Raw genomic sequence first — 13,093 nt, 5'->3', positions numbered from 1 at the left:
GATTGTACTCCTGATTCAGAATCAGCATTCTTGTCACCAGCTCCTTCGCCCTTTATGAGTGAAACCTTGTTCTCAACATCTTCATTTGTTATATCAACTTTAAAATATTCAAAGATGCAGGTGAGAAACATTCCATATGGAAGAGTAGGCCTTTTTGAACTTTTGACAGATTTCCACATGTGCCTTATCATAAGGTATGCAAATGATATTTGAGATGAAGTAACGAGAGCAAAAAGGACAAGAAAGTCAGACACTGTTACCCGATATCGTGGTCCACTTTGTGGCATGAAAACATGAGATATGATTTTGTAAAGAAAAATTGTCTTATCTGGACCAAGTTCTTTGAGAGTTGGTGCCGTACTATCCATTTTGGAGAGACCTTCGCAGGTGTGATTTAAAGCCTTCTGGTATGTGATCCCAACCCTTAAATCCCATTTCTTAGACATGTATGCTCTTGGTCCTTCTTCTTTGTAACCTAGAGCCATCCCAATGATTCCAGCATCAAGAGTGATATGAATCTTCTTCACATATGAGTGGATTGTGCCATCAATAAGTCTCATGTTGGCATAGAACTCACGGACTAAACCTGGGTAAACTGGCTTCCGGATATGAAGCAGAGGAGTCCATTGAAGATTATCAAACAGAGAGGAGACATTGATCCCTTTGTTGGTGAGTGAGTCTAGGCTGATTAGATAAGTAGCACAGAGAGCTCGTTCTTTCAGAACTTCATTGTGGAATTCATGGGAAGCACATGAGTCGAACCTAGATGGATCATAGTGAGAGTGTGGCTTATGAAACTTTTTCTTGAAATCCCATGACTCCAAATTTGCTGGTTCCTTGGTGTCATTCAAGGCAATCCCTTTAAACTTCTGAGTGCTCTTTTCGGGTGTGTCCTTTTTGTTCATGATAATGAGAATGAAAGGGTAGAAGATGAGAGAGTGAATTGAACCGAATTGTGTGAGAGAGGATGGATGGAATAAATTTTGAGTGAAAGGAGAATATGAGATAGTTAATTCACAAGGTGGGTGATTAATGACCATGGGGGTTTCTAAGAGTTTGAAAAGATGGTTTCCTTAAATCAAGGGATTAGTTGAAAAAGAAGGATTTGATTTGACCTATGCTTCTTCCAAGAGATATGATAAGACAATCAAGAGATTCTGTGGATTTATTTTTCAAACAAAATGGGAACTGACAAAACTGTTATGGTGGGGTCATAGAAATTTGGTGGGGCCCATAGAATATTTGAATTCTGCGTTGCCTCCCCCTTGACCACAGCTTTTCCATTATGCAATTAGTTTCATCTTGTCCAAACCTACGAGCAAAACAGAACAGAGTCACATATTCACAAATTTTCAATGAAACTTAAATCAAACATTCCCAAACTTTTTCTCAAGGTACAGAATCTGTCTTCACAGAGAGGTTTTGTAAAAATATCAGCAATTTGGTCTTCAGATTTTACAAATTGAATATCAATAGTACCCTTTTGCACATGTTCCCTAATAAAATGATATTTTATCTCAATGTGCTTAGTTCTTGAGTGCAGAACAGGATTTTTTGAAATGTTTATAGCACTCATATTATCACAAAATAAGGGTATACTATTGATTTTTAATTTGTAATCTTCCAATTGTGTTTTTAACCAAATTAATTGTGAGCAACAAGCAGATGCGGAAACATATTCGGCTTCAGCAGTGGATAGAGCCACTGTGGCTTGTTTCTTGCTTGACCACATGTTGAGTGAGCTTCCAAGGAAGCAACACATGCCGGAGGTGCTCCTCCTATCCACTCGATCTCCCGCATAATCTGCATCACAAAACCCTACTGCACAAAAGTCATCAGATTTAGGATACCATAATCCATAATTACAAGTTCCCTTAATGTATCTAATGATGCGTTTAACAGCCGTAAGGTGGGATTCTTTTGGATGTGATTGAAACCTTGAACATACACCCACACTTTGGACTATATCCGGTCTAGAGGAGGTAAGGTACATGAGTGAACCTATCATTCTTCTATACCTTGTTTCATCCACATCTTGGCCATCATCATCCTTTTCAAGTTTAGTATTGGGATGCATAGGAGTGCCCATTGATTTGGAATTTTCTAGGCCAAACTTTTTGATAAGTTCTTTTGCATACTTTCTTTGATGAATAAAAATACCACTAGGAGTTTGCTTAATTTTGAGGCCAAGAAAGAAAGTAAGCTCTCCCATTAAACTCATCTCAAACTCACTAGTCATGAGTTTTCCAAACTCTTCACACAAGGAAACATTGGCCGAACCAAATACAATGTCATCAACATAAACTTGAACAAGAAGGATATCATCATTAGATGCTTTAATGAATAAAGTAGTGTCGGTGGTTCCCCTTTGAAAATGATTTTCCAATAAGAAGGCACTAAGCCTTTCATACCAAACTCTTGGAGCTTGTCTAAGGCCATAAAGAGCCTTAGTTAGTTTAAAAACATAATTTGGAAACTCTTTATGTTCAAAACTGGGGGGTTGAGCCACATACACTTCTCTATCAATAAAGCCATTAAGGAAAGCGCACTTAACATCCATTTGAAACATTTTGAAACCCTTATGGGAAGCATAGGCAAGAAGCAACCTAATAGCTTCCATTCTAGCTACCGGAGCAAAAGACTCATCAAAATCAATACCCTCTTCTTGATCGTAACCTTGGGCCACTAATCTAGCCTTGTTACGAACAACTTGTCCATCCTCACCAAGTTTATTTTTAAATACCCACTTAGTACCCGTTACCTTCTTACCATCCGGATGAGGTACTAATGTCCAAACCTTATTCTTGTCAAATTGAGCAAGCTCCTCTTGCATGGCCTTGACTCATGATGGATTTTCAAGAGCTTGTTTGACATTGTTGGGCTCTATTTGTGACAAGAGAGCAAGATTGCTAGGTTCGGTTGGCCTTTTGATGGATGATCTTGTTGTTACTCCTTGAGAGGGATCACCAATGATGAAGTCATGAGGATATCCTCTCATGGACTTCCATTCTCTAGGCTTTCGGATAGGTGTTGAGTTTTGATGAACTTCTGGTGGTCTTACTGTTTCAGTTTCTCGTGCCTGCTCAGGAGACAAAACGGAAGTTTCTCCTTCAATCTGACGAGACAAAATTGGACTGGCAGATTCTTCATTCTGGACAGATTTGGGACTTTCTTTGCTTGTTCCAGCTCCTTCTTCATCTGAATAATTATCTATCACAGTGCTGGGAATTAAGTTAGAATCACAAAAGGTAACATGTATGGATTCCTCTATTGTCCTATGCTCCTTGAGATAAACTCTATAAGCCTTGCTTGTGGTGGAATATCCAACAAACATTCCTTCATAGGATTTTGGATCAAACTTTCCAAGATTTTCTTTATTATTAAGCACAAAACATTTGCATCCAAAAACATAAAAGTACTTAAGATTTGGAGGGGTTCCTTTCCATAGCTCATAAGGAGTTTTCTTTAACCCTTTTCTAATGATTGTTCTATTCAAAATATAACATGCTGTATTCATAGCTTCAGCCCATAAATATTTAGGAATCTCATTCTCACATAGCATAGCCCTAGTCATCTCTTGAAGGCTTCTATTCCTTCTCTCAACCACCCCATTTTGTTGGGGAGTTCTAGGACATGAAAAGTTATGAGAAATTCCTAAATCATCACAAAATTTTTCAAAATCTTGATTTTCAAATTCCCTTCCATGATCACTTCTCAAATGGGCAATTTTTAAATCCTTTTCATTTTGAATTTTCTTGCAAAGGGTGGAAAAGGCATAAAATGCGTCATTCTTATGAGCAAGGAAAAGTACCCAACCAAATCTAGAGTAATCATCTACCACTACAAGACCATAGTGTAACACCCTACTACACAATGTTTTACGCTTAAGTCATAGAACAGAGGTAGTGTGGTATTACAGACCTCTACTAGTAAGGATATACATATAATACTGAAAAAATTAATATACTAGGAGCCTTGAAACAAAGTGGGTAAAGAAGAATCGCAAAATAAAAAGTGCAACGCTCAAGGAATAGGATTACTTGCGTGCTAAGAAACCTAATAGGAATATGATAGAACAATAAACGAAGGGATAAAGAAAAGCCAAGGAACAGCATAACTAGCCTCTGACTCAGCCTGCGAAGCTAAGGCTGGCCGGAGGATACATATATACATATAAACATACATAAGTGTCCCCAAAATATACCAAAGTAAACTCCTATCTCTCCCTCAACCTCTAAGAGGAGCAGCATACATAAGTTAATTGGAGAGTAAGCTACACATATATATATACATATATACAAATAGAACCCAAAATACACCCAAGAACTACTTCGCTTTCCAGAATCCAGACGCCTAGCGAGGAGCCTCTCGACCTGCATCTGAAAAACAACAATACAATATGGAATGAGAACCAGAGGTTCTCAGCATGGTAAAAGTGCCACGCGCATAAGAAATACGGTCCTGAGAATGCCATAGGCAATCCTAGAACTCCGTTATTCAATTATCCAACTTAAGCACTAAAATAGAAGCTATAAACAAGGGTAGGTATTCTAAATCTGCCTAACTTACTCAAGTTCAAACTTAACCTAACAGCAAACCACTGAACCGAAAATCATACTTGCGTCGAACCGAAATCACAATAGCCACCGAACCGAAATCACCCTAGCCACCGAACCGAAATCACAATAGCCACTGAACCGAAATCACAATAGCCACTGAACCGAAATCACCCTAGCCACCGAACCGAAATACGTTCATGTGGTTAATCTCCCATTTACAATTTTCAGTCCTAATCTAACACCAAACCATTTCTCCTTTTCCTCCATCCCTCCATCATTCACAATGCAACAGAAACAAGCAACCAAACAAGGTCACGCACGAGTAATTAGCAGATAGTACAAATAGCAAGTATACAGATAGCATGTGATATATATATCAATTAGGCAAACCCAGGAAATGCATAGCAATCAAAACAAACAAATGCATATGATGCATGCCTGCCCTATGGCTGATGGGGCCCATCTGTCGGTTATCCAGCCAACCCGACAAGTCCGAAAACCTTAGACTGTCCCCCGTCGCGCATCCCCAAGAGTCTATGCATAGAGTTCACGTTCATATTTCATAAAATCACTCAATAGGGGCTATCCATACCCGGGAATTTATACGTGCCCGGTCACCCTTACGACGTAGGGTTAACAGAGTATCGAGAATCAACCTGGAACACGTGGTGGCGAGCCACGGTTTTTACCCAGGGAAACTCGTATCTCAGATATCATCATTCATAAGCCATGGCAATTATCATCAATACATCATCAAGTATCAAACCTTAACATTAAACTTCATTACATCCTTATTTTCTTCATAAGAGCCACCATTTACAACTTTCTTACCTATAACACATACATTTGCTAACACCTCCATTTCTACCTCATCGACAGCCATTTCAAGCTATTTTTAAACAATCCAATAAGCCATACTCTTAGATTGCGTTTAGCATAAATCATATGTGAATATATATGAACCACCCTTCACAATTACCATTCCACTTATGCAATACCAACCTTTCACACACAACATTCCATCAACCTATTACCAATCCATTAATGCCATCATCAACTCTCATACATGCATTAAACCATCAATTCACATAACAATTTTTCAAGAACAAACATCAACCATAATCATCAATCTATACCAACACCAACACAGTCCATCATGAGCAAGTCCAAGGGCATAAAATTAATAACCTCAAGGCCTCCTATTCCCAATATATGATTACCAAAAATTATTCTAACAACAATACCAAGCTACTCATTAAATGCCATTAACAATTCAACTTATCCTATGGTTCTTCTAACCTAAGTTTTCACAACACCGTAAATATTAAACGTGCGAAACTTAAACCATACCTTGGCCGATCACTTAATTCACCCAAGGCAGCTTCTTAACACAAAGTTACAGCCTCTTCAAGCTCAAGTAAAACAGCCACAAACTAAGCTTTGATCACCAACAAGCCTCTAAAAATTCCCAATGCATATATACCCACTTAATCTACACCTAATACATACACATATTCCAATTTCAGTTCTCCATTACTAAAACAAGATTGAGCTAGGGTTAGGGTATTCTTACCATACCCATATGCTCAATAGCTTGAGCCCACAAGTTCCGGAAGCTAACTTGAACCTAGAACACAAGAATTGAACAATTTTTAACTTAATTGTTCATAAATTTCCGAAATTAGGAGAAGCTGGCTGAGAAGGAAATAATGAGTTACCTACCAAATTGTTCCATGGGTTTCGTAGAGCTCGTCGCGGTGAACGCGTGGTCGCAAACGGTTCGTCAATCGGAGCTCTGGATCAAAAGTTACATGGATTTGAAATTAAAGTGAGGGTTAGGTTTTTGCTTGTGTTCTTCTTCCCCCTAAGAAATGTTTCCCAGCGTGAATAATGAAGAAGAAGGGAAATAAGAAGCTGTGCCTCTTTAATGGATTGGGTTTGGTTGGGCCTTGGGCCCATTTTGGGTCCGGTTCAACCAGTTCGGCCCATCCGGCCCAATCTTGGGCCAAACTTTTCGAAATTGGTATCAAAATTCTCGTTTCGACGAGCTCTATCCTATTTTGATATCAGTTTTGCGTATCTAATTTTCCTATTAAAAATTCGATTTATTGACTAATTATATACCGATTTTAGCGGGGTTTACACATAGTGTTTACCTCCTAAACTTTGAGTTCTAGTAGGGCCAAAAAGATCAATATGCAACATTTCTAATGGCCTTTTGGTTGAGGTTCCATCTTTTGATTTAAAAGAAGATTTTACTTGCTTGCCCAATTGACATGCATCACAAGTAAGATCCTTGTCAAACTTGATGTTTGGAATTCCTCTAACCAAATTCTTTTTTACTAGCTTAGAAATTTGGTACATGCTAGCATGTCCCAACTTTCTATGCCAAAGCCATTTTTCAGATTCAAAAGATGTAAAGCATGTTACATTTTGTTCCTTTAAATCCTCAAGAGTTAATCCATACACATTGTTGCATCTCTTGGCTTCAAATAAAATATCCCCAGTTTTCTTACAAACAACCAAACAAACAAACTTCTTAAAGATAACATCAAAACCTAAATCACACAATTGACTAACACTAAGTAAGTTATGTTTCAAACCATTTACAAGAAGCACATCATTTATACAAGAAGAAAAGTTTTTACCAACTTTCTCAACAGCCACTATTTTTCCTTTTGCATCATCACCAAAAGTGACAAGTCCTCCATCATACTCATCTAGCTTTATGAAGAATGTTGTCTTTCCGGTCATATGCCTAGAACATCCGCTGTCCATATACCACATGTTCTCCTTTCTTTTGGATGCTAGGCATACCTACAAAACAATGCTTAAGAGACCTTAGGTATCCAAATCCTTTTGGATCCTTTTACGTTAAACCATCTTCTATGTCCTAAGCCATTGTAATCAAAAACAACTTTACAAACTTTATCACCAATTATTCTTTCACCAAAGAAACATTGAATAGGAAAGTGTCCATTTCGATTGCATAGCCTACAAAATCTTGGAGTTGCTGTTTTGTTAAAGTGAGTTGGGTTTTGATACTTTGTATCATTTGAAGATGAAGCAATGTTTTCAAAATGTGATTTTTCAGATTTATAAAACCCCAACCTAGCTTTATCATAAAGAGGTTTTTGACTAGCCAAGATTTGATTCAAATTTTCAGAACTTTGGGTGAACTTGGCTAAGTCTTCTTTAAGTCTTTTAACCTCTTTAAGCAATTCTTCATTTTGCTTAAAACAATCCACATATGCAAGGACCGAATGGTCACTTTCACAACTTCTAACTTGGGCTCTTAACTGCTTATTCTCTTCAACAAGATCACAAGCAGTTTCGGCCTCTCTCACTTTTTCTTTTAAAAAATTGTTTTCAGCTTGAAGAATGGTGATTTGTTGTTCAAGTTCTTGATTTTCCAGCAGAAAGCATCTTATTTTTTCAGAAAGGTGGTCTATCATAAGATGAAGATCTTCAGTATCAGGGTTATGAAAGACTACCTGATTTACATGATCTGCCATAAGGCATTGTTGAGATTTGGTTTCTGATTCTTCATCATCATCATCTGAGTCGTTTTCCAACTCTTTCCATGAAGCCATTAGTCCTTTCTTCTTTCCTTTTCTCGGCTTTTCTTCCTTCTTCAATTTGGGACAATCAGATTTGAAATGTCCCATTTCCTTGCAATTAAAACAGATTACTTTGCTAGGGTCTTTCTTCATCCTCCTTGAGCTGCTGCCTTTGCCTTTGAGCTTTGCCATTTTCCTGAATTTTTTTGCAAACAACACAAACTCATTTTCAGAAGAGTTATCACTGGATTCATCATCCAGAGGGTTAGTCACAGAAGAAAAAGCAATTCCTTTCCTTTTTGAATCTTTTTTCAAATAAGAGTTTTCAAAAGCAAGAAGATTTCCTCTCAAATCATCAAGTGTCATGGAATCTAAGTTACTACTCTCAGAAATAATTAAAGTTTTTGTTTCCCACTCTTTTGTGAGACATCTCAACACTCTTCTCACTAGCACAGATTCTGAATGTGTGATTCCAAGAGCATCTAAGCCAACAGTGATGATATTGAACCGTTCGAACAGTTCATCAATGGACTCTCCTTCCTTCATTGCAAACATCTCATATTCCCTGTTTAACATGTCTGTCCGAGTTTTCTTTACAATGGTAGTTCCTTCATGAGTGATTTGCAACTTGTCCCAGATTTCCTTTGCCGTTGTGCATCGTGATACTCGTCGGTACTCCTCAAAGCTGATGGCACAGTTGAGCAGATTGGTTGCCTTGGCATTTAACTCCACCGTCTTCCTATCTTCCTCGGTCCAGCTTGTTTCTGGTTTAAGAGAGACTACTCCTTGAGCATTTGTGGTAGTTGGAAATTTAGGACCTTCCAAGATGATCTTCCAAAGTCTGTAATCCACGGCTTGTACAAATATCTTCATCCTCTCCTTCCAATAGGTATAATTTTTTCCATTGAAAAGTGGAGGTCTGTTGCTTGATTGACCTTCAGCCAGATTGTATGATAATACACTTGCGTCACTGTTTTCTGCCATGAGGATCTTTACTCCAAGCTGCAAAGCTTGATCTCTTTGAGACCAAGCTCTGATACCAATTGATGGTTTCAGTGGCTAAGAGAAGGGGGGTTGAATCTTAGCCCCCTTTTCGATGCTAACACTTGCTGACCTTCAGAGAAGACTTTTCTATTTTTGCTCGTCAATAGACACGAGCAACTTTGTTTTGTCTCGTCCCTTGCCACGAGACTTTTCTTTTTGTCTCGTCACTTGGCACGAGATAATTCTGGTTTTTGCTCCTGTGTATTTGAAAACAGAAATGGAGTAGAAAGTAGAAGAAGATAGCACCCAGATATATCCTGGTTCGGCTGCTAGGTGCAGTGCAGCCTACATCCAGTCTCCATCACAACCATGATGGAATTTCACTATAATCAATCTGATTACAACTTGTAAAGTGCTAACCCAACTTACAAGGGGATTTCCACAGAATCATGATACACAACATAGATGAACAAAGGACCTCTAAGACATCTATGGCTTTTTCTTTTAATTTTGCACTCTCTGCCTTTTTCCGCTCTATGGCTTTTTCATACAAACCTCACTTGTTTGCCTTTTTCCATGAGACTCAAGACATGACAAAATTAAACAGAAAAATACAAAACAGAGAACATTGAAGGAGAAGAGAAATCTGTTAGCTCAAGTAGCTCTGAGAACTCTGTGCCTTGCACTCTCAAATTTTCTCCTTGCTTCAAACAGTGGTTGTTTCCCCTTTTAAAAGAAGAGGAAAGCCTCCACACTTGAAGCCAAAACCGAACCAACTTTCTTCCTCCTTCAACAAACACAGAACCGGTTCGGCCACACAGAGAGAGAGAAGAGATAACCATGCATTAACCAACATGCAATTACCTCTAGTCTTTTCTTGATCATCACCCTTCATCAATCCGGGCTCTCCATCCTTGGTTTGCTCTCCAAGATGGATTTCTGGCCCTTGATGCCTCATGATGATAATGACTTCATCTGCTTCAATCTCTGCCTTCAACCATCACTTCGCCACTCTAGCTACTCCCTGTGGTGGTTGATCAGAATCGAAGACAAGCCATGCTTCAAGAATCTCCCTCTTGGCCAAATCTTCAACGTCCCTTTTTGAGCATGAAAGGCTCAAGATTACCTCACCAAATCTAACCACATTTGGTGAAAATCTCAGCCACAGCTCACTTTTATTTTAGTGTGTTTTCTTGCCATCATTAGATGGTCTTTAGGCTTGCTTTCTCTTCCTTTCGGTAGTTCCTTTTTTGCTTCCATGGCTGCCAATATTTTCTGTGCAATAACCGAAGAGAGAAAGAGATGAGAGAGAGAAGAAAGAATCTGAAGTAAAGCTATTTCAAAGTGATTAAACTAATTAATTGAAAATAGCTTGCTTTTACTTCCCTTAGTTGGCGTGTAGCAATGATGCCCTTAGTCAAATCAATCTTCTCTCACTTGCTTATGTTTCCAATGCATTAAATTAAATTTGAATTCCATCCAAAGTGAAAAATGGAATCCGTTGGAGGCAAGTAACAAATTTAACTTTTGCTTTCCTGATGGACTTTGGATTCGGATCATGCATGGAAACATTCATCAAAATTGAAATTGGGCTTTGTTGCAATAAGGCTTTAATCTGACCCAATAAAATTTTGATTCAATCAAATTAATTGGGCTTATGATAATGTTTGGGTTTTGGCCCAATTAATTTATTTTCCATTCAGCCATAATCATCATAAATTATTAAAACCAAGGGCTGAATGTATATTGGGCTTGCACCAAAAATTTGTTTTCGGCCCAATATGAAATCTGCACAACAAAATTATTAATTTAAGCAAATATAAATTAAGACCAAATTAATAATTTTATAATTAAATATTTCAATAATGTTTGTTCATCATCAAAATTAAATAAGAGTTTTCCAAACTCATCAGCCATCATACATTAAAGATTAATAAAAAGTCTATTTTTTTAATTCTATTCTTTTATGAATAAACATAAAACTTTCACTTTTCAGATATATTATTTTCAATCTTCACATTTATTAATACAATTGGCTTTCAAATTTTATTATCATTATTATTGTTAAATGCTTCTAAATAAATTTGATATTTTCTTATATTGTTACAAATTAAATTTAGTATTAACATGATAATTTTTATATAAACTTAAAAAACTTAAGTGTAATCAGTTTACTTTAATACAGCTCTGACTTCTTTTATACAATTATCCATGATTTTATAAAACAAAATTTACTCAACAAATAGGACCTAAAATATCAGAATTTAGACTCTTGATATAAATTAATATTTTTTATATAATTGAAAATTTTAATTTAAAAGATTATGAAATTAATGATAGATAAGTTACATAAAACTATATGTCATTAGCTTATTCTAATACTATTTTGATCTCTTTTTTATATAATTTTTAAAATTTTATAAAGTAAAATTTATTCAACAAATATGACCTACAATATTAGAATTTAAACTAACCCTTTATATAAACTAATGTTTTCTATAATATAATTTCTTTTATATAATTGAAGAATTTAATGTAAGAAATTATTAAATTGGTGATAAATTGGTTACATACATTATATATAGATGCTATAGTTATTATGATATTCTAAATGTGATATATAGATAAATTGTTTTCTTTATGTTGCTATATAAACTAAGTTTAGTGTTAACATGACAAATTCATAGACAGTTTAAAAATTTAGATGTTATTAACTTGTTAAACTATGGTCTCTTCTGTTTAGAATATTACAATAGATATTATAAGTAGATGGATAATCTATATATATGTAGGTTTGTGCTGATTTATGTGAGATTTTTTTTTTTTCATGATGTGTTTAGGTCACAATCCGCTGAGATTGAAAATATTGTGAAAGTGGTAACAAGCATAGTGAGTCCCAAACCATCATCAAGTCAATCTGATGATATAGTTGGGATGCATTCTCCTCTACAAGAATTAGAAAAGCTTCTACTTTTGGACTCAGAGGATGATGTTCGAGTTGTAGGAATTTGTGGAATGGGCGGCATAGGAAAGTCAACTCTTGCCACCATTTTATATGAAAAAATCTCTCATCAATATGATGCTTCATGTTTTGTGGATGATGTAAGTAGAATTTACGGAGGTTATGGTCCACTTGGTCTACAAAAGCAACTTCTTTGTCAAGCTTTCATGGAAGAAAATTTTTCGACATTCAATCTTTCATTGGCAAATAATCTGATTCAAACTAGGTTACAGCATAGAAAGGTTCTGATAGTTCTTGATAATGTTGATGAGGGGATTCAATTGGAGAAGTTGGCTATAAAACGGGAAAGGCTAGGTAGAGGGAGTAGAATAATCATAGTTTCTAGAGATGAGCATATATTGAGAGAGTATGGAGCGGACGACGTTTACAAAGTTCCACTCTTAAATGATGAGAATGCTCTCCAATTGTTTTGCAGAAAAGCTTTCAAATGTACTCACGTTGCAAAAGATTATGGAAGCCTGACAAAGTCTGCATTAAGATATGCTAACGGACATCCGTTAGCAATTAGAGTATTGGGCTCATTTTTGTTTGGGCGAAATGTGTCTGAGTGGAGTAGCGCATTGGTACGATTGAAAGAAAAGCCAACAAAGGATATTTTAGATGTGTTACGAATCAGTTTTGATGCACTTGACGATATCGAAAAGGAAATATTTCTTGATATTGCTTGTTTCTTTTCAAACAACAGTGAAACATACGTGAAAGATATTTTACGTATTCGAGGATTTCATCCTGATATTGGTATAAGAATTCTCAATGATAAATCACTCATAACTCGACGAGAATCGTTGATAATTATGCACGATCTGTTGAGAGAGTTGGGTAGAAGTATTGTTCGAGAAAAATCACCCCACGAACCAAGAAAGTGGAGCAGGTTATGGAATCAAAAGGATCTAAGCAATGTCTTACGAAAAAACAAGGTAATATAGTTATTGAAATTGTTGTAGGTTGCCACTTTTATTTAGAATCTA

At 36.5% G+C, this 13,093-nt stretch overlaps 1 protein-coding gene across 3 annotated transcripts in view; it reads left to right on the top strand.

The window, feature by feature from the left end:
• LOC130968245 (disease resistance protein RUN1-like) overlaps nucleotides 1-13,093 on the top strand; it is a 28,018-nt gene that overhangs the window by 3,717 nt on the left and 11,208 nt on the right. For all 3 annotated transcript variants that reach the window (XM_057893419.1, XM_057893420.1, XM_057893421.1), the window contains exon 2: nucleotides 11,944-13,042. In XM_057893419.1, coding sequence (XP_057749402.1) covers nucleotides 11,944-13,042 — 1,099 coding nt within the window. The remainder of the gene's footprint in view (nucleotides 1-11,943; nucleotides 13,043-13,093) is intronic.

This window comes from Arachis stenosperma, chromosome 3, assembly GCF_014773155.1.
Source record: "Arachis stenosperma cultivar V10309 chromosome 3, arast.V10309.gnm1.PFL2, whole genome shotgun sequence".
NCBI classification, from domain to species: domain Eukaryota; kingdom Viridiplantae; phylum Streptophyta; class Magnoliopsida; order Fabales; family Fabaceae; genus Arachis; species Arachis stenosperma.
This window is presented reverse-complemented; position numbering and strand designations above follow the sequence as displayed.